The 20,066-nt window shown below is 61.0% G+C and overlaps 2 protein-coding genes across 7 annotated transcripts in view; both read right to left on the reverse strand.

Moving 5' to 3' along the window:
• Positions 1–7,678: 7,678 nt before the first annotated feature.
• On the reverse strand, positions 7,679–12,025 carry UPK3B (uroplakin 3B). Of its 3 annotated transcripts, none has more exons than XM_059155779.1 (6): positions 11,822–12,025; positions 11,277–11,403; positions 10,816–11,053; positions 9,587–9,666; positions 8,623–8,752; positions 7,679–8,218 (listed from the first exon to the last, which is right to left on the reverse strand). In XM_059155779.1, the coding sequence occupies exons 1-6, from the start codon at positions 12,008–12,010 to the stop codon at positions 8,059–8,061; spliced, it is 924 nt and encodes a 307-aa protein (XP_059011762.1). In that variant the 5' UTR covers positions 12,011–12,025; the 3' UTR covers positions 7,679–8,058. The 3 variants fall into 3 exon arrangements, with proteins under 3 accessions (XP_059011762.1, XP_059011761.1, XP_059011763.1); XM_059155778.1 differs by having other exon boundaries at positions 11,813–12,025; XM_059155780.1 differs by lacking the exon at positions 11,822–12,025 and adding an exon at positions 11,549–11,754 and having other exon boundaries at positions 11,277–11,426.
• Positions 12,026–13,256: 1,231 nt separating this feature from the next.
• The window catches only part of DTX2 (deltex E3 ubiquitin ligase 2), a 36,695-nt gene continuing 29,885 nt past the window's right edge, over positions 13,257–20,066 (reverse strand). For all 4 annotated transcript variants that reach the window (XM_059155775.1, XM_059155776.1, XM_059155774.1 and 1 more), the window contains 5 exons: positions 18,509–18,582; positions 16,982–17,140; positions 16,242–16,403; positions 14,939–15,028; positions 13,257–13,899 (listed from right to left, as the gene is read on the reverse strand). In XM_059155775.1, the coding sequence (XP_059011758.1) occupies positions 13,672–13,899; positions 14,939–15,028; positions 16,242–16,403; positions 16,982–17,140; positions 18,509–18,582 (713 nt within the window). In that variant the 3' untranslated portion in view covers positions 13,257–13,671. The remainder of the gene's footprint in view (positions 13,900–14,938; positions 15,029–16,241; positions 16,404–16,981; positions 17,141–18,508; positions 18,583–20,066) is intronic.

A 20,066-nucleotide genomic window follows, 5' to 3' on the forward strand; every position in this document is an offset into this window, starting at 1 on the left:
GCCCCACACTAGGAGCCCAGAGGGGTATCTTGGGTTCCCACAAAGAGCTCTGCCGTGGTAGACGAGAAATATGCTTCTGTTTTTCATAACGAGCCCCTCTCAACCACACCTGAGTTTATGTCAACGAGGTGACATTTGGAATGTCCTGGGAACCCCAGGACGGGGGCTGGTGGCCCAGGGAAGCAGCCTGAGGAGAGGACTGGAACTTTCTGCCTCTTCCTTCCTACTCCCAGAGACAGGACTTGGGCTGGTGGTTGAATTAATCCCCAGTGGCCAATGGCTTCATCGATTCGACGAAGCCTCCATAAAAACCCCAAAACTGGGACGCCTGGCTGGCTCAGTGCATAGAGCACGTGGCTATTGATTGTGGGGTCGTGAGTTCAAGCCCCATGTGGGGTATAGAGCTTACTTTAAAAAAAAAAAAAAAAAAAGGCAAAAACAAAACAAAAAAAGCCCAAACTAGAAAAACGTACCAAAAATATTCTTTTTTCCCCTAGTGATTTGAAATGCCATTTTTCTCATGCACCAAGGACAGAGGCAATTCTCAGGGTCCCCTCTCAGCTTAGCCCAGGACAAGCTCCCATACGTACCAGGGGTGTCCGCAGCCCACGCGGGGTACCACCGGCTCACTTTGTCCTGCCAAGCGCAGGTATGAGGTCCCGATGCAGGGCTGGATCCCAGGACCCTGGGATCTGGACCTGAGCCGAAGGCGGACGTTTAACGACTGAGCCACCCAGGCGCCCCATCAGGGCATTTCAGCCACAGCAACTTTACCCTACATGCTACTCGACCACTGAATACATGATTTCCCCCAGCTCTACTAACTGTCTGTATTGTTATCTGACGAATGCCTCTCTTCTGTTAATGGTAACTCCCGCACCATGTCCCCAGCGCCGGGTCCGGGGTCTGGCACCATAGCTGTGCTCAGGGATGACTTTGATTGCGAATATTGTGCCCTCCCTGCTCTGTGGACCCGGCCAGTTGGCCCGTGGGTACCATCTTGCTTTACGGGATTGGACTGACAACTACCATGTTGTGGCCTCAGGGTAGAACCCAGCTTCTCTGCTGTGTCCCCTCTTCCTGGTCCAGTTATCCCCAACCTCAGTGACTCCTAGCATAAAGGGTGCGGGCCCAGAATGTCCAGAGGGACTGGGCGGGGTTAGGGGGGCATGCCAAGCCCGATCCAATTGTCTGTTCCCAAGGACCTACTTTGCCTTGTACCTTTGGAGTGACTCATGGGACAAGGTAGGCCTTCCGCCAGCCCCCAGACACAGAGCAGCCGTCTAAAGGCTCCCAAAGGCCCACCCAACTCCATGTCCCCAAACAGGGCCCAGCTCCGTGGCAGCCACCACAGCCTGTCCTGTGGAGGTGCACAGGGAGAAGTGGGGCCCTTCCAGGGGCGGCCAGGCTCTTCTCCGCCCTCCCCAGCAGAGCGATGCCCCAGTTAGGCAGTCTGGGGTTTCCTGGCACAGACAGCAGGAGTGCAGGTGACCCAGGCCCTTCCCCCGGCACCAGCGTGCCCTTGGGGCCACTCCCTGAACACTGACAGAGACCCCTCCGTGCCAATATCAAGGGGGAAAGACCCCAGAGTTCACTGACCCCACTCCGGTCCTGAATCTTTCTACTGCATGGTGGTCCAGCCCCTCCCAGGTCTGCTTGAATACCCCTCAAGACAGGCAGCTCACCACCTACCAGGGCTCATTAAAGCATCCCATACCTGCAATCATAAACCAGAAGGCTCTTTCAGTAGGGGAATGCCTCCTTTGAGTGGAATCGCACAATTTGGGGGCCAAGAGGCCAGCGACCCGGGCTCATTCCTGACCCACCTAAGCCTTGGGTCAAGTCCTCCCTGCTCTGGGCCTACATCACCCCAGCCGGACACAAGGCAGCTGGAGGTTGGAAAACTGACGCCTTTTTAGTCACTATGTCCAGTGCACCTGCTGCACTGTTTACTGAGGGGCTACTATGTGCCAGGACTGCTGTGGGCAGAAGCTCTAAAGGCAAAGTGGGGGCTGGGGAAGGGTGGGTACCTTACCCACTCCTCCCTCCAACAGGCCATCAGAAGACCCCACTCAAAAGAGGTACCCGGGGATGTCTGATGACCTGAGCCCCCTCTCAGCGCCCCATTCCTCCTGCCCATCCCCCCCACCTGTACATCATAGCACTCTGTGCCTTGGGGGGCTCTCCCACTGCCCCGGCCCCATGGATTTGGGGCTCAGTCAAGGACGGAGTTCCAGGCACAGGGGTCGGAGGTCAAGGCTGAGCCTGGGGGTTCCATGAAACACTCGTGGGGGCTCTGAGCCGAGCAGAGGGAGCAGGGCTGGAGACCAGGAGGGAGACGCCAGGATGACTAATGAGGCATTCCTCTCTGTCCCTCAGGGAGAAGAATGGTTGTCAAGGGCAACACATGCTTTCCCGTGGGTAACTCTAGCCTGTGTCACACACAGGGAGTGGGGTTTCGCGGAGGAGGACTGGATGGAGTGTCTGAGCCTAGAAGGTGCGAGGTCTTCACTCATTTTGTGGAGGAGAAACTGAGGCCAGAGCAGGGCTATCTGGTAGGGCTCCCCCAGTAAATTCGGCAGAAAGGACAGTCCTGGGCTTCTGTTTCGTGCTCGGGGCTCTGCCCTGGGAGTCAGGGGCGTCCAGGCTGGACGCAGCGCGGGGTTGGAAGGAGAGGGACATGACATGGTTCTAGAAGCTTCTGGCTTCTGAGGGGCTCAGGGAGGCCACCCAGGAAGCCGGGCCAGGGACAGTGAGCAGGCAGACCCCGGCCTACACCCAAGTGCTCTACCTCCACGAATGTTCTCGCCCACCGGGCTGTATGGTGGGGGGATTAGTCCTCTCGAGCGGCTGTAGCTCAATGCCGTAGACCGGGGAGCTCCAACAAGACTCGGGGTGCCGGGCCGGCCCAGTCGGAAGAGCCTGCCAGCCTTGTCCTTGTCTCGGGGTTGTGAGGTCAAGCCACGTCGGGCCTGGAGCTTATTCAAAACCAAACACCAAGTGTCTGTTTTCTCACTCTGGAAGCCAGTGGGCAGGGTTGGGTTCTCCAGAGACCTCGCTCCTTGGCGACCTCACGGCTGCCCAGTGGCGGCCTGGTCCCATGGTCTCTTTCCTCTGCACGTGCACCCCTGGTCCCCGTGTCCTCACCTTTTTTTTTTTTTTTTAAAGATTTTATTTATTTATTTGACAGAGATATCACAAGTAGGCAGAGAGGCAGGCAGAGAGACAGGAGGAAGCAGGCTCCCTGCTGAGCAGAGAGCCCTATGCGGGGGCTCGATCCCAGGACCCTGAGATCATGACCTGAGCTGAAGGCAGAGGCTTTAACCCACTGAGCCACCCAGACACCCCCGTGTCCTCATCTTTTATTGAGACACCGGTAGGATTGGATGACGTCCCACTCGAAAGACCTTACTTAATCTCCCCTTTAGAGATCCTACCTACCTCCAAATACAGGAGCATTCTGAGGCACTAGAGCTTACAGCTTCCACATAAGAATTTTCCACAATTCCGGCTCTCAAGTGCATGTGCCTCCTTGTGTGGGGGGGACACTCCCTAAGGACAGGGACTGGATCGGAGCCCTCTGCATGGCCTGGAGGGGGGAGGTCTCTGGGCTGGGTCCCCGGGGCCATTGTCCTTCCCAGAAGTGGGGACTCCAGGAACCGCCGCCTCACCCACAGATCACTCCCCCCTTCCCTGCGAGGGAGCGACGGGGTGGGGTAGGCAGGCTGCAGAGGGAGGAGAGAAGTGTGACAAATCCAAGGGCTGGACGCTGGGGAGGCCCTCGCCCCCCCCCCCCACATTGGCCCTGGGGGCCCTCCTAGAAGGCCGACAGTCACGGAGCCCAGCAAAGTTCCAAAGAGCCCCCAGCGTGTAAAGCACATCCCCCATCCGCCTGGGGCCCAGCCGCCTTCCTGGAGGGACAACTGTCCAGCTCCTGCCACTCCCTTCGTATGTCTGGGACACTGCCTTTCTGCTCCGTGTCCTCCTAGACCCAGCCCTGGAGAGTTCATGAAAAGGTGTCCCTCCTCCACCAGGACCCGGTCAGCCCCTCACCCACACCCAGGCCCGCCTGCATGGCCCAGGCTCCCAGGCAGCCGGGCTCCCCACCAGCCACACACCCACCGCAGACAGAGGAGTGGGTGCCATGGCGAGCCCTTCCGGCCCAGGCCACGGCCGCCATGCCCAGCTTCTGGACACGACCAGCCCAGAAGCTCCCACCGGGGGACCCAAGGAATGCAGTTTGTCCTGCGCTGGGATTTCCAGCATGATCTCCAACCCCAGCTCCCTCGGGCTTTCCAGGAGCTTCCTAATCTCTTCTAGAACATTCCTTCCCCACAGAGCTCGCCAAGGTTGGTTCCTGCTCTTTGTGGCTAAGAACATGCCGGGGCCTGGGGGCCGGAGAGGGGTTTCCAGGCTCTGTGGAGATGGTTTCCTGGGTGGGTGAGAGACCCCACTTCTCCCACCAGTGGAATGTAGTTCTACCCAGTGAAAAATGATTAAGAAGCGATTTACCAAATGAGAGGAACAGCGAGTGAGGGGACCCATGACAGGCAAGTAAATGTCGGGACTTCGGGTTTTCTTCCCCCCAAATTTTGCCAGTCACAAAGTTTTGCTGGTCACGGGGTTTTTCAGGATGATTCAAATGTTCTGAAGTTGGTTCTGATGCGCAACTCTGTGAACATGCTAGAAATCAGCAAACTGAACACTTTAGGTAGGTACATTGCACGGTATTTGAATTATATCTCAACGAAGCTGGTATTTTTTTAAAAGAAGGCAAAGATTTATTTGCCTTTTATAAAGTGGTCAGTCAACAAACATTCATTAAGCACCTGCTGGGGAGCCAGGCACTGTGCAAGCTCTAGCGCCGCCACGGAGAGCAAACCAGACACACGATCTCCATCCTGGAGTTTCCAGTCCCATGGGAGAGAGGCAAAACTCACCCTTTTAAATGTCTAATCATAAAATAGAAAACATGCAGCAAAGGGAAAGAACAGGGATCCCAAGAGAGCTGAAAGATCAGGAAGAGCTTTCCTGAAAAGGAGACACAGGAGCTAAGGGATGATCTGGAGGAGCAAAGGAGAGAAGTGTTTTACACTGAGAGGGGAAAGCAAGTGCAAAGGTCCTGTGGCAGGAGGGCTGAATAGACACCCATGTGTCTGGAACACAGGGAGCAAGGAACAGATCGACAGGGTCTCAAAACTGAGACCCTGAGATGGTGAATCTAGATTCTAGTCTTGCAGTGGGAAGACTCTGCAAGTTTTGAGCAAAGGTGGACACGATCAAGTTCAGAGTCCGGCCCCTCTGCATGCTGGGAGGAGGCTGGGTGTGGAGGTCAGGAACACTGATGTGGAAAGACAGCTAGAGACGGGGTGGCTGGCTGGGGGATTGCAGAGATGATGGGCAGGAACGCGTGGTTCGGAAGCAAAGAGGAACAAAGTGAACCCAGAGGGTGAGAGGGAGCGGTGATGCCCCCCTCCCCCGGTTTCCACCTGCTGTCATCCTGATTCCTTTGATTTTTGGCCTCATGAGTCATCTGTGAGTCATCACCCCCACAATCTCCGCTGTTTTTTCCTTTTTTAACAATGAACTTGTTTTTAGCCACTGGATTTGAAGGCCTTTCCTCAAGTACAGTCCTGGGGATAATTTAAAAGGCCATTTAATAAAAGATTCACCATGACATGGCGGTCATTACAGACTGTGTTCGAGGCTGTCACGGGCTGGCCTGCGCAGTGTGGGGTTCAGCTGGCGACCCTCTCTGGAGCATGACTCTGGGGCCTGGTCTTGTCTCCCCAGGGCCCAGTCGGGTGGGGCCCATGCTGGGCCATGACCAGTCCTGCTTCCCCTTCTCTACGTGGCTTCTGCGACACCCTGGCATCTCTGCCGCCACAGCCCTGAGCCGGAACACCGCCGTGCGCAGGGCTCCCAGGAAAGCCTCCCGCTGACCTGGGGTAGGCGGCCATCCATGTAAAATGTTAACTTGTGAACGTTCTTCCAAACTCCCTCATTTGCTAAGGTGGCATCCCCAGAACCCCCTTTTTTGGGGAGTCTGCTCTGAGGCAGGCTGGGGGACAGAACCCCTTGTAGGACATAAAGCGCCTCCATTTTGCAGTCACAGACACACACACACACCCCGAAACCCAAGAATGGCCTCTCCTGTGGCGTCTCCTTCGTCTACGAAGTCCTGTTCCACCTCCCGAATATTCTGGAATCTACCTCCTCCTCTCCAACTCCCTTTGTCTGCCCTGGTTCAGGCCTGGTTCCATGTGCCTAGAACCCCAGGCCAGTCCCCCTCATCCTGGCCTCCAGGCCCCTCATCCCTGCTGCCAGCCGCTGCCCCCACAGGGTGAGCCCTTTTACCCCTGGACTCCCCGACTCTCTCTCTCTGCCTCCCTCCTTCCGCCCCTACTTGACTCACTTCCATGTGCCCCTCAAGACGCCCCTCCGAGGCCACCCTCGGGAAGCCCCCTTGACCTCCAGGTGAGGTCGCTTTCTTCCCCTGGGCTATGGGTTACCCACTGTGCTGCGACGTGTGCCCTGGGCACACGTGGGGCATGGCTGGGGCTGTGTCTAGGATCAGTATAAGCCACGAGAGGGCCCTGGGACACATAAAAGCCTGGGGCGGGGCAATTCCTGTTCCTGCTCCATCCTCCCGCCCTGGGCTGGCTCATTCCTGTCTTCCTCCTCACCATACCCCCCTGGGCAGGCCCCAAGCTGGGTGTCCAGGCTGTAGAGAGCCTCTCCCTCTGGTGTTGGAGCCAGGCCTGGACAGGACAGTGGGAGGCCGGCTCTGCCCGACAGAGCTGGTGGTGGGGGGGGGGGGGGCACTTTGAACCCTTCTCCGATTCCAAGAGCCCCAGACGGTCCCAGGTTCCATAGCAGCAGAATTTCAAAAGTGGCTGCCCCAAAGGGCTGGCTCCCATGGTCCATGTCACCCAGGACCCTGGAGCCTGAGCTCCTGACTGCATATGAATCTGCTTCCGCCTGCACCTGGAGGAGGTCTTGCGGCTGGTGGGGGTGGACAAGTCACGGAGCCCTGACCTCCGGGGACCCCACTGAGTGGCAGCAACTCTTCCGCTTTGGGTCACTGCGGCAGCCCGCCAGCCCCCGGTGTCCCGCCGCTCTGTGAATGGGAGTGCGCATGTGCGGGGCTGGACGGCTGCGGCGCGTCGGCGCCCCCGTGTGGCCACAGCAAGAACCACCGGCCTTGCCAACAGCCGGACGCTAGCAGGGAGGGGGTGAGACCCCTGCACAGGACAGAGCAAGGCTCCCTGCACCCCGCTCCCGGAGCCCGGAAGCTCCTGGTCAGGGCGGCCTCTGCACATTACCTCTAGCCTCTCCCTGATCCTCCCTGGGGAGGGCAGAACAGGAAAGGCAAAGGCAGGGCCGCTAGCTTTGCTGATGCGGGAAACCAAGGCAGAAGAAAAGTTATTAAATTTCCTTACTAACCACAGCGCACTGACAAGTCCTCGAAAGGGGCAGAGTGACATTCCTGTGGGGACTCAGCTGCCTGGATGTTGACATTTTGCTAAGGGCAAAGGGCAATCTTAGCTTGACCCCCCCAGGACCCCGTAAGTCTACTTTACACGTAAAAATTCATCTGGCAACTTCCTTTATCTCTAAACCCTCAAGATACACGTTGGCAATCATCCTCCAAGCATATGACGCACAGAGACACATCGAAGAATCTCGTGACAGTTTTTACTAAACAGTAATAAATGACCTTTTCCTAACAACAGCTAGCCCCCTCAGGACCCTGGAGACCTTGCTTCCAAAATTCCTTAGAGACTTACGCTCTCCCTAAGCCCTCCCAACTCGAAAGTATCTATAACGGGCCACTCCTCACCACCCCGGTACTGCTTTCCCTGCCCATGGGTCCTGTCCCTGTGCTTGAATAAAACCCCCTTTTTGCACCAAAGACGTCTAGAACCCTGACATCTGTCCTGCATCCGTGGGACTGTAGGCCGGGGTGAGGAGGAGGGTGCAGGGGCTGGGAATGACTACCAAGTCCTTGTCCCCACACTGGCCACAGCCACGCACGCCCCAGCCACAAGGGCCAGGCTAGGGGCTGAGGCTGGGGAGGGGGTCCAGGCCAGGCTCACAGCCCACGGGCAGGGTGGCGGCTTCGCTTGGTGGGATGTGGTGGGTCATGTAGCGCTTCCCCATGAAGGAGCCAATTCTCAGCTGCTCCGGGGCCTCCTCCGGCCACCACAGGCTGGAGCTGGATGGGAAGAAGAGGCAGCACTGGGTCCCCGGTCCTCTCACAGTCTTTCTCTTTCCTTCCTTCTAGAAGCAGCTGCTGGCCCACCTCCTCCAGGTGGTTGCCCTGACTACCCCAGTATCAGGTCTCTGAAGTGACTGAGGGCTCCTTGGAGAGAAAACAGGCCCAGGAGGAGAAAGGCCGGGGGGGGGGGGGGGTGCCCAAGGGCAGAGTGAAGGGCAGGGCAGAGGGAGGTGACCCCTTCTCTGAACCTGGCTTCCGAGGAGCTGCTGGGCCACCTCCCTGCCCTCCAGGTGAGGCAGACTGGAACATCCCTGGAAAGGGGGCGTCCCAGGCGCTGGGACCAGTGAGAAGGGAGGGGCCCCCCAGGGTCGGGCAGAGGCCCCGGGGCTATAAGCACTCACAAGCGTGTGGTGGACGCTGCCAGGAAGGCCAGGAGCAGGAGGCCGGCCAGGGAGGAGAGGACAGAGGTGATGACGATCATAGCACCACTGCGTCGCCCTGGCCACGTGTCGATGGAGGCTGGCGACTTCCCTGCGCACAGCAGCCACTCAGAGGCTGCCCCGTGACCCCAGGGCAGTCCCTTCCCCCACCCAGGCTGCCTCTCAAGGCCTGGGAGCCTCCAGAGCCAACCCTCCTGTCCATCTCAGCCAGGCATCTCTGCCCTGCCGGCCTGTACCCCCCACGGCCCAGCCTCTTAGTCCCACCTTCTAGGCTGTTCCTGCCATTGTGCCCACCCACGGCCCTGCCCACAACGGCAGAGCTGCAGCAGACCTCAGGACCCACCACGTGACTGCCCTGCTCCCTGGAGCCTGGCGGTTCAAGGCCTTCAGACGTTCAAGGCCTTCAGACGACAAGACCCCCAACCCCTCTGCTCCCTCTCCCCTCCCCCACCAACACCCCGGCCTCTGCAGCCTGCCTCCCAGGTGTCCCTCACAGCGGACACTGGCCTCCCTCATGTGCAGGTTCCTTAGCCCGGGACTCACCGGGCCCTGCTGAGGGAAACTCCCAGAACCCACGGCCCTGACTTTGACCCTGGCCTCCTCCATGTCCTGGCCCTTCTCCACCTGCAGGGCTTGGCCCAGGGCTGGCGTTGGAGGGGAAGGCTGCTTCTGCCCACGACTGGGCTGGGACCTGGGCACCTGAGCGTTGACCAACATTTGAGCATGGACAGACCTGTTGTCTCTGCCATTGAGGCTGACCCGGTGCCCCACCTCCCCTGCACAAGATTCTGCTTGGGGGAGGGGCTGGACTTGGACCCTGCGTCCAGGTCCCTGGGCTCCCTGGTGTTGTGGTGGCAGGGGGTGACTAGTCGGCAGGGGTAGGCAGGAGCCAGAGCAGTCCCCCCACCCCCACCCCCAGCGCTACCTTGGTGAAGAGCGATGGGGTCGGACCACCTGGTCTCGGCCTGGGGTGAGCTACTGGCGTCCATCAGGAGGAACTTCACCCTACGGAGAGGAGAAGCGGGGAGGTCAGAGCCCCGGCTGCCTGCCCACAGCGGCCAAGCTCCAGGCAGTTCTGGGCCAGGCTCTTCTTGGGGGGCTCCTCTGAGACCGCTCTGACAACAGTGACCCTGGCTAGCAGGTCCCAGTGTGTCTGAGCCACTGCTCTCCAGAAACCCCATCCGGTTTTAGGGGGACCCCAGTCACTAACTGTCACATGCAGAGTCCTCAGGGTGACTCAGCAGGCCAGATGGAAACGGCTGGCCAAGTGGCGTCTAGGAAGCCAGACAAGGCCCCCCGGTAGGCTCTGGCACCCTAAGCAAAGGTCCAGGAAGAGAGGGAGGGGTGAGGTCAGGGTGCGCTCTGAGCCTGGGATCCCGGGGAGGAGGCGGGCTGAGCACGGAGGGCACCAGAGGCTGCGCATAGGAGCTCAGGTTGTATCTTTGCTCCAGGAGGGGAGCCCTGAAGGCGTCTGAGCGTGGAGGGACCCAGAAGGGCAGGCAGGGAGGGCAGCCAGCTCTGGTGGCTGCTGGGGGTGGGGGCAGGAGGCGAGAGGAGGCCGAGCCAGGAATTGGGCAGGGGGGAGGGGGGAGGGCAGTGCTGTCGTGTCGGGGGTCCAGGCAGGGGGCACAGGGGGGTTGTGCCTGGAAGGGCCAGTCCCGCTCGCACCAAGCCCACCTTCCCTGTGCCCCGAGCTGGTCTTCTCGGCCTGCTTGGACTCCCTGAGGACCCCGGGCAGCCGCCATCTGGACACTTGGACACTCTGGCTGCCCCCGCGACCCTGGCAAAGCCTCGCCGCCCTGTGCCTCAGCTCTTTCACCTGAAAAAGTGGGTGCTGGTCTGCTTGCTGGGGGCTTACATTCCTGCCAGATCTGCCTGGGGGCTAGTGACTGCAGACCAGCGCCCCCACCCAGTCCCCAACTCTGGGCCTGAGACCCCCAGCCTGTCCCCACCAGCCCTGTCCCGGGCAGGCCTCCCGGAAAAGCCGCATTCTGCCGGCCCCCAAGCTGGGGTGAGCGCTCCTTGACCCCACAGAGGCCTAAACCAGAGCTCGTGAAGGGGAAGCGTCTGGGGAGAGGCTGGGAGAGGCCGCTCACCTCCCCCTCTCCCCCAGCACAGCCCCTGTCTGTCCTGGGATCCAGGCAGGTGACCCACCTGTACGGTCCGGGGCTGGGGAGCGGGCTGTTGCAGTAGGGCGGCTGGAGGAGGTCAGCAAGGCAGCCGGGGTCATTGCCCACCCGCAGCAAGGGGATGTCCCTGCCGCCGCCCGCGGGCTCCTGACAGGGCAGCTGGTCCAGGGACAGCGGCAGTGTCATATAGTGCCCCTCCGTCAGCAGCCGTGGGAAGGCTGGGATCTCAGCTCGCGTCTGTGGGTTCTGGAAGTCTCTGGAGGCTGTGGGAGAAAGGGACAGACAGGTGGGGCTAGGGAGCCTAGCCCCTTGTTGGGTCCGAGGCCCCCCAGAACCTGGCCCTCCGTGCCTCAGGGCCCAGAGGCTCCCTCCAGGCACAAACCAGGTAACTTGGTCACCCTCTCAGAGCTCGGCAGGATAAAGCCCAATGCCTGGTCCACCACCGTAGACTCTCCTCCGCCACCCCAGACCCACACCGTGACCCACCGTTGCTGAAGGCCACCACCAGCCAGATGGTGCTGGCAACGTCGGCAAGCCCGTCCAGGACACAGCGAGGCTGCTCCAGGGAGAACGTGGTGGCTGTGACCTTCCCTTCTAGGTCCCAAGCTGTTATCTGTGGTGTGTAGGGGATCAGCTCTGTGGCCACAGAAATAGGCATGAGGGTCCTGGAACCTGCTCTCCCCTGTTGGCGGGGGGTGGGGGGGTGTCCCAGCTCCTTGGGTCCGGCCAAGTGAATTCATCCCAAGACCCCCACTCACCCAGGCTCATACAAGGCAGGGGCCAGACCAGTGCCCCGGCGAGGAGGAACAGCCGCGATAGGCCAGGCTGCCTCTGGGGGAACCCCATGATGGCCCCCTGAGCTCGCCCTTCTCCCACATCCACAGCCTGGGGCTGATCTGCTTCCTCCTGCCACACCCGCCCCCAGCGCCTGGAGGAGCTGGTTAGTCCTGCTGCAGCTGGAGGCTGGCCCGAGGTCTGGAAAGACCTGAAAATGTAAATGCGCCCCACCCTCTCCCACTCACCCAGCCTACCCTAAGGGAGTTGGGCAGGCCTGCAGCGTGCTTCGGACCAGGGCCCAATGCCAGGACCGAGGGGGATGCCCCGCAGACCTCCAGATGCCAGCCAAGCCCCCCAGAGTCCGATGTCTGAATTGGGGTCCCGGCCAGCCTCTCTGCCCCAGAGAGGACCCAGTCTCTGGAAACGTGGGCACAGGGCCACATGCCTGAGATTCCTGCACCTCAGGTGCCAGGAGCCGCCCTCTGGCCTTCTGTCCCCACCCAGGGAGTGGGAGCAGGCTGCGGGATGCAGAGGCCCTACCTCACCCGTCCAGCTCCAGCCCCGGGGCCAATCTCCCTGCCCTCCCTGTACAAGGCCAGGTTCTCTAACAAGAGTCCTGAGTCATTTTGGTTCTATTTTTTTATAAGATACAATTTAAAAAAAAAGATAATTCACATAAAACTCATCCGTTTAAAGTGTACTGCTCAGCAGGCTTTCACAAGGTTGCGCAACCACCACCACTCAGTTCAGAACGTGCGGATCACCCCAAGAGCACACGCTGTACCCATTCAAAGTCCCTCCCCATTCCCTGCTCCCCCGACAACCAGGCATCTGCTCTCAGCCTCCACGGACTTCCCTGTCCTGAACACTTTGCATGGACGGAATCACACCAGTGGGGAGCTGGGGCTGGCTTCTTCCCCTTAGTGTCCTCTTGAAGCCTGTGACCAGCCTCTGTTCTCAGGGTTCCAGAACTTTCCCTCCACTGTACGGAGACCAGGCATTTTGTTTCCCGGCTCCTCAGTGGAGGGACAATTGGGCTGTTGGCTGTTACAAATGACGTGTTCACGTACAAGTTTTGTGTGGACCTGTTTTCTGTTCTTGGATACACGCCTAAGGGTGAAATCGTTGATTCATAGGGTAACTACCTTTTTTTTTAAATCTTAGTTTTAAGTCATCTATCTCCACACCCAACATGAGGCTCGAACTCCAGATCCTGAGATCAAGAGTCACAAGCTCCACTGAGTGAGTGAGCCCGGCCCCGCTGCTGCAAAATTCAAAATTTATAGATGGAAGAAAAATGCTTTAACATATAATATACTAATCTTTAGACCAACACACAAAATAGACTTTAATTTTTTTTTTCTTGTGGAGAAAAGGGCATGGAGGCAAAAGTCCCCCTGGCCCACTCCGGATGCGGCCGGTGTCCCTGGAGCCCAGGGCCGGGGTACTGGATCCTCCTAAGAGGGTCGAGAAATTAGAACTTTTTGAGGATGGGGTCAGGGGCCAGGGCAGCAGCCCAGCTCAGGGCGGCGGGCTGGGAGTGGGGCTCTCGGGCCTCGCGCAGCCTTGGTCACCAGGGCATGTGGGTGGACTGGGCAGTGGGCAGGCTCCCTCCTGCTGGGACGCAGCAGCACACGCGCGCGTTTGCACACGCACAGCCTCTCCGCCGACAAACACACCAGGGCCTGCTGACTTTGGCTATAGGGCATTTATTGCAAACACAACATCTGAGGTATGAGAAGCTGACCCGGAACCACGGCTGCCCAGGCTACGATGGGGCAGCCTCGCCACACCCCACGCCGGGCCCCCCGGCACTACGGACCCAAAGCAGCCCAAGGGCGGGGCCCCACGCTCTGAGGTAGCTGCATCGTAAGCCCCCACGAGTAGAACTCCCAGGCTTGCCCAACTCCCACGCGGATCCAGGCCTGGAGGGGAAGAGGGGGCGAAGGCAGGCCCCCGACAAACACCGCAGCCTCCGAGGAAAGGCACCTTCCTGCCTGCCCATCCCGGGGACAGCCCAGCCAGCAGCGCGGGGAGAGGGCGGCTGGTGGCGGGAGGCAGGCAGGTGGGGCAGGGTGGGGCCCGGCCAAGCTTGTGTGGGGGGTCACTGCTGCTCCAGGCAGTCCTCGGTCACCCCCTGGGCCGCCAGCTCAGCCAGCACATTCTGCAGGTAGTTGGGGTCCGGGTAGCCGTGGCCTGTCACGTTGCGGTCCATCTCCGTCTTGTGGTGGATCTCGTTCCACACCACCGTGTCCGTCTCTCCCGTGGTGCTGGACGTCCCCACTGTGAAGATGAGTCGCCTCTTCCAGGCCACCTTCAACAGCTCCAGGACCTGCAGTGGGGGAGGGGAAAGGGGGAGGGGCTAATGAGCAAGCACAAGTCTGCGTATGGATTTCTCACAGGGGCCAGGGTGGGGGGGTGGGGTGTGAGGGGGGCAGCAGGGGGCCAGAACCCACTGGCCGCTCCCTTCCCTGGTCTGACCTGCCCCACCAGGGGGGGTACCAGGGCAGGCACAGCGGGCACCTGCCTGGTCTGCTCGACCTGTATCGTGAACTGCTGGCAGGGCCCAGGCTGGCCGCTCTCCTAAGTGACCCAATCCAAGTGAGCCCCATCTGCTGGGGTCCCCAGCCTCCAGCTCCAGTCCTGACGCCCCTCCCAGAACTCCCCCTGCTGACCTGATGGCCCAAGAGGACCCCCCACATCGGAGGGTGCCGCCTTCTGCCACTCAAGCCGCACCTCGGGCCAGGCTAACCCTGCCCACAGTCCAAGTCCGCGAACCCGCGCCTCTCCGCACCCCACCCCACTCAGCTACCCGCAGGCCGCGCTCACAGCAGCCAGAGTGAGCATTTTCAAACCCCCCATCAGCAACACCCAGGGTTGCCTAGGGGCACCCGATGCCCCACTGCCTCCACACCGCGCTCTGGTTCTCCCCCAGAATCTTCCCGGCCTCCAGCCAGACCCACCGGCTGCCGCTCCCAAGCGGTTCCGTCTGCGGGGAATGCTCTCCCTTGTCCCCATGCCCGAGGTAGCTCCGCAGCCTGTCCCAGTCTCCCAGTCCTCCCCTGTCCCCTCCTCCCCCCCACCGCCGCCACCCACCGATGTCGTCACGCTAGCCTGACCGAAGGGCAGGTGACCTGGCCCGAGAGGTTGCTGGAAAAGGCCTCCCCTCCAGTCATCTCTCAGGGGGAGCGTGCCCAAGGCACAGCGACCCGCGGGAAGGAGGGGCCGGCACGGCCAGCAGCCCCAGAAGAACAAGCAGGTGAGCAGGGCAGAGCTGGCAGGGCCACCAGGCTGGGCCCTCCCCACCCACCCACCTGCTCCAACCGCCCACAGGCAGCCGGGCCCCGAGCAGCCGGGGCGCCCTGCCTCACCTTGCGGCCCTGGGCATTGTCTGGAAGGTAGCACTGGCGGGGAAATCCCCTGGCGGTGAACGGCTTCCCAGGGTTGGGGTGTTCCGGGCCCTGCAGGAGGAACACAGACACTGGGCCTGGGAGGGTCCTGAGAGGGTCCTGAGAGGTGCCCAGCAGCCCTGCCCACCCTCTGCCTCTCTGGCCGGGGCTATTTGTACACCCGTGACTATCCCAATCCGTGGTCACAGACCCAATGTGACACCGCCTCCCCTCAGCGACCCCCTTCCCTGACCCCGTGACACTCGGTTTGGCATCAGACGCTCCTGCTAACGCCCCACCCCTCCCTGGTGAGACTGGAACTCCTCCAAGGCCAGGACACACACTCCCACCCCACTGGTGCCCCTGTGGGCACTGGGCTCTGTGGCCATGATGGCCACGACTCCTTCCGGACGCCCTCACCCCTCGCTCGAGATGGGCCTGCAGTGGGGCACGAGGCAGGGACCGCGAGCAGTGCGGCGACAGTGGAAGGTCCCTGCTCCTGCCCTCTGCCACTCAGAGGCACACCACACACACCTCCACACTCCCCCTGCTCTGGGGCTCTGAGGCTGTCAGGGATGTTTTTAAAATTCACTATGACCCACTGAGAAGAAATGGAGGGAAACCGCAGAAAAGCACGTGATTGAACAAAACAGGGACCCTCCGCCTGTCACAGACGAGCCCCCGTGGGTCCTGGTCTCCACTGCCCTGGCCCTTGTCCACCTGCCACCAGTTCTGAGGTCAACCCGGGCCCAACCAGGAGGACCTAGGGCTCCTATCTGGGTCTCTAGTGGCACCCTGGGACCTTTTGCTCGGGTTCCTGTCTTGTTCCTGCCATCAGAGCCAGCACCACCACACCCAAAGCAGGCCTGGGTCTGGCCCTTGAGCTGGCCTCCCAAGCTGGCCTCCTGCCTGCGGACACCTCCCTGCCCTGGGGGATCCCTCGTTATTCAGCCCCCAACACAAGCACTGTTCGTGCTTTAAACATTTGGCCTTCTACCCAGTACAAGTCGAGCTACGATGTCTCTGCCTCCAGGATGCCCTCCCTGCATTAGGAAAGGGCTGAAGACTACCTCTTCGCTTCCGCAGCCCTAAGACCTTGTTCTACCCCCAGACAGTGGTGCCTCCTGGTTCCTGAGAGCCTGAAATCAGGAGACTGATGCCTCCCGACTGCCCCAGGGACTGGACTGCTGGGAAAGGGGCAGCGTAGGAAGTAGAGTGCCGCAAACCGAGAAGGGCCCATTCCAGAACGGTCCAAGGAGGCTCCTCTCCTGCCAGGGCCCCTTACCTGGATGCCGTGAGGAATGTTGTAAACTATGAGTATTGTCCCACAGTCCTCGTGGCCGGGGAGGGACACTTGGAACTTGAAGACCTCCATCTTCCCCCGGGGTTGGGTCCCAGTTTTCTCTCCGTAGATGGTCTTGCAGGAAGGACACTGCAAACTTCCGTCCTGAGACCGAGCAGAGCACCACAGACTGAGCCGGTGGCCCCGAGGAGCGTCTAGCATGGCCCCTGCCCCACAGCAGGTCCCCGGCTCGTCCCCCCATTCCCTCCCAGCACAGAAACCCGACCGCCTCCCTGGAGAGATGGTCGGCACAGGGGCGAGGTACCGGGAGACCGGCACCGAGTAGGCAAATCGGGTTGGTGCACAAAAGTCTTCGTGGTGGAACAGGTTTCAAACCCAACAAAAGACCCCAGGCCCAGTCAACTGCTGGCATAGGCCCCCTGGCTGGCGCAGGGCGGCCCAGGGGGTGCTGCAGGAGAGACCACGCCATGCCCCGAGGTCTGCCTCCCTGTCCTCCCAACCTCTGTCCATTCCGGCTAAGTGCCACCAAAGGACAGCAGTCAGGGGTCACTTGCCACCTCCAGCCCTCCAGCGGCCAACCTCCATCCTGCCACGGGTCCGGGCCCACAGACAGCTCGACGCTGCCTCCGAGAGTGTCCCGGGCCCCCCGCAGAACAGCAGCAGGAGCGGGAAAGGACTGTGGGCAGGTGACCCCGCTCCCCCGGGGGCAGACGCGCGGGCACCTTGTTCCCGGTACAGTACATGGCCAGCAGACACAGCAGGTGGAAGGCATGGCTGCACTTGGTAAGGCGGCCCACGGCCACTGGCCCAATGGTCTTGCTGTCGGTCACGTCGCTGTAGCCGGACACCACAGCCAGCTTCTCCATACAGATGATGCAGTCCTGGAGGGAGACCAGCACAGGGCATGCTCACTGACGGCCTGCTGTGCCACAGGGTGTGGGGGAGGGGGTCCTAACAGGAAAAGGCCTTCGCTGCCGAAACACCAGGATTACGGGCAGTCAGTCCTTCAGTCAGCTGCTCCAAAGGCGGGAAGACAGATGAGTCACCAGGATCTACGCCCTCAGAGGGCCTGTCACAGCAGAGGGGACGACAGACGGCCACAAGCACAGGGGCCACAGGGGCCGCAGGGGCCTTAGCACTGACAGCAGCACAAGCTGAAGACAGCAGACACCGGCCGGAAGACAGGAAACAGCAGGGCAGGAAATGGAGAAAGCAGGGCCACAAAGCTGGCTGTCACAGGGGAAAGGGACAAGGTGGACAAGGACGGGAACGGGCACGGCAGGGAAAGGGAAGAGAATGTTCTGAAGCAGAAACCAGATCCCGAAGGTTCTGATGGCCGAGCTTGGGAGCAGGACGTTGTCTCCATGTCAGGGGACCCTGCCAAGGGGTGTCAAGGTGTGGCTACCAGCACTATCACAGCTGTCTGGAGGCTGTCCAGCTGGCAGCCTGGGGGCCAGGAGGCTGGTGCAGAGCAGGCCAGTTATGCCAGGGGTGGGGGGCATAAGGTGAAGGTAAGAACAGAGACTGGTGTGCAGACAGCACTGGAGAGAGGGTGGGAGACATGGGGACAAGCTCCAGGTTACTAACCCTTTACCAGCCAGAGCTGCGGGAAAAGAGGGCGGAGGCCTCCGTGCTATCTTGGCACAACTGCCCTTTAACCCATGACCCACCCCACCCCTCCCCGCCCCAGAGTCCTTGGAACTCTCCACTCAAATCAGAGACCAGGGGCACAGCAGCCCCCAAAACACAGCTCAGCACAGAAGCTTGGGTCCAACCGAAGCTGCTATGAGGGTCTGGCAGGCCCCGCTATGACAGCAAGGCCAACCGGTTCTCCCCATAGCCAGAGGAGCGGGACTGCTGTGGGGACAAAGCCTCTTTGCTTTTCCCCAGCTCAATCTTCGCTTTTCCCCAGCTCAATCCTCGGAGAGCGGGGCGGGCTCTCCCATCCCTGGTCTCCAGATGGCACAGGGCGAGGGCCACGCCCGGTGAGGAGCCCCGCTCAGAACCACCGCGCGTGAGCGGCGCAGCTAAGATCAGAACGCAGGCCTCTGAGGCCAGGCCGCCTCCCCGTGGGAAGGCCTGCCTCCCCCAGGCCGCCGGGAGATCACACCGCAGGGCCCGGAGCACGGCCGCACGGAGCGGCACCTCGGTTAGTGCCCGCCCAGCAGAGAAAAGGCCGCTACCCTCCTCCGGAGCCGCCCCTCGTCTGCAAAGCAAACCAGAAGCAGCACGGCTCCCCCGACACGTGCCTCATCCGGGGCCGCTTTCAGCTCTTCCGTGTACTTCTTTATCACCTGCTCTGGCTCCGGCTTTGGAGTCCCTCCTGCAAGAGAGAAGAGCGTCAGCGGTGTCCCGAGGAGGACGCACTCGGGCCGCGGAGTCCAGAGAGGAAGGAAGACGAGGGAGAGGCCAAGCTGCCAGGAGGGACCCGGAGAGGGGCGAGCGTACAAGAGGACAGACGCGGCGTCCGCGCGGACGCTCGGAGCTCGGCCGGGCAGAGCCCTGTGGGTCCACCCGCGGGAGGCCCGGCCCCAGGAGCCCTGGAGGCGACGCACGAGGACCAGGGACAGCTGCCGGGCCCAGCCCTCAGGAGCCGCGTCCTGGGCCTGCACCGCATCCCCGCGCACATTCGCTCGGGAGGCTGGGCCCAGGCTCTTCCGAGGACACACAGAGAAGTCAAACGGCAGCTTCGACCACAAATTGCTGTGGAGCGTGTCCCGGCACCACGGTTTCACCCAACCTCCGTTACTCCTGTGAGAAAGCCAAGGCGAGAGATGGTCTAGGAGCCAAACATGCAGCGGGTGCCTGCCCGGCGGGCGTCTGTGTGCACGCCGACTGGGGACGATGCCACACGGACATGGTCACGACAAGCCTTGGTTTTCTCTCGCCTGGCCCTGACTGTGGGGTCTCAGCGACACGCCAAGTCCGGGAAGGAGCCCCGATGCAGGAAGAGGGGCGCCCCGGCCACCCCACTCTTCTCGAGACTGCCCACGCGCCCAAAGCTGGGAGGCTGGCCCGCGCCGGCACCAACCCTGAGCCTGGCCCCACACGCGCACCCCCACACCCCCAGAACGAGAGACTCCCCCAGCCGGGGAGAGACCTGGGCAGACCCACGGCTTCTCCAGCCAGAGGCAGCGGCAGAATGACAGAGAATGGCAGCAAAGCCGTGCGGGAGCAGAAAGGATGGCCAGGGAAGACCAGTGCAGCCGGGGAAAGCTCCTCTTCCTGCCTTGGGGTCGCTGGGCAGGTCCCGCTCTGAGCCTCTGTCGCCAGAGGGACCCTGGCCTGAACTTGAGCTCAGAGCCACTGGGTGTGGCTGCCAAGACAGACAAGCCTGAGGGCTCCACAGCCAAGGGCCCTCAAAACCAGGGAAGGCCAGGGGCCACTGAGGAGGGGAGCAGAGGCTGGGAGCCGGCGACGTCGGGTTTGATTCTGGCTGTCACACAGGGACCGAAGCGTATCACCTGAACCTCCCCTCACCTAAAAATGGAGACGCCATACTGACCCAGACCGTGAGTGCTGTGAGAGGCAGCTACAGACAAAAGAACACCACCCCACCAACACAGAGACAAGCCCCTGAACGTCTCCCCAAAACCTCACACCCCGACCAATGCACCTCCACCCACCTCGCACACATAACCCCACACAAACGTCCCCCACCCTGACACATACACCCCCCACCCACACAAACATACCCCACCCCCTCAAAACACACACATACACACACACACAACAACCTCCACACAAATGTACTTCCATCCCTTCACACACACACCCCCACACACACAAATCCCCCCATACTCGTAA

This window comes from Mustela lutreola, chromosome 17 (genome assembly GCF_030435805.1).
Source record: "Mustela lutreola isolate mMusLut2 chromosome 17, mMusLut2.pri, whole genome shotgun sequence".
NCBI lineage: Eukaryota > Metazoa > Chordata > Mammalia > Carnivora > Mustelidae > Mustela > Mustela lutreola.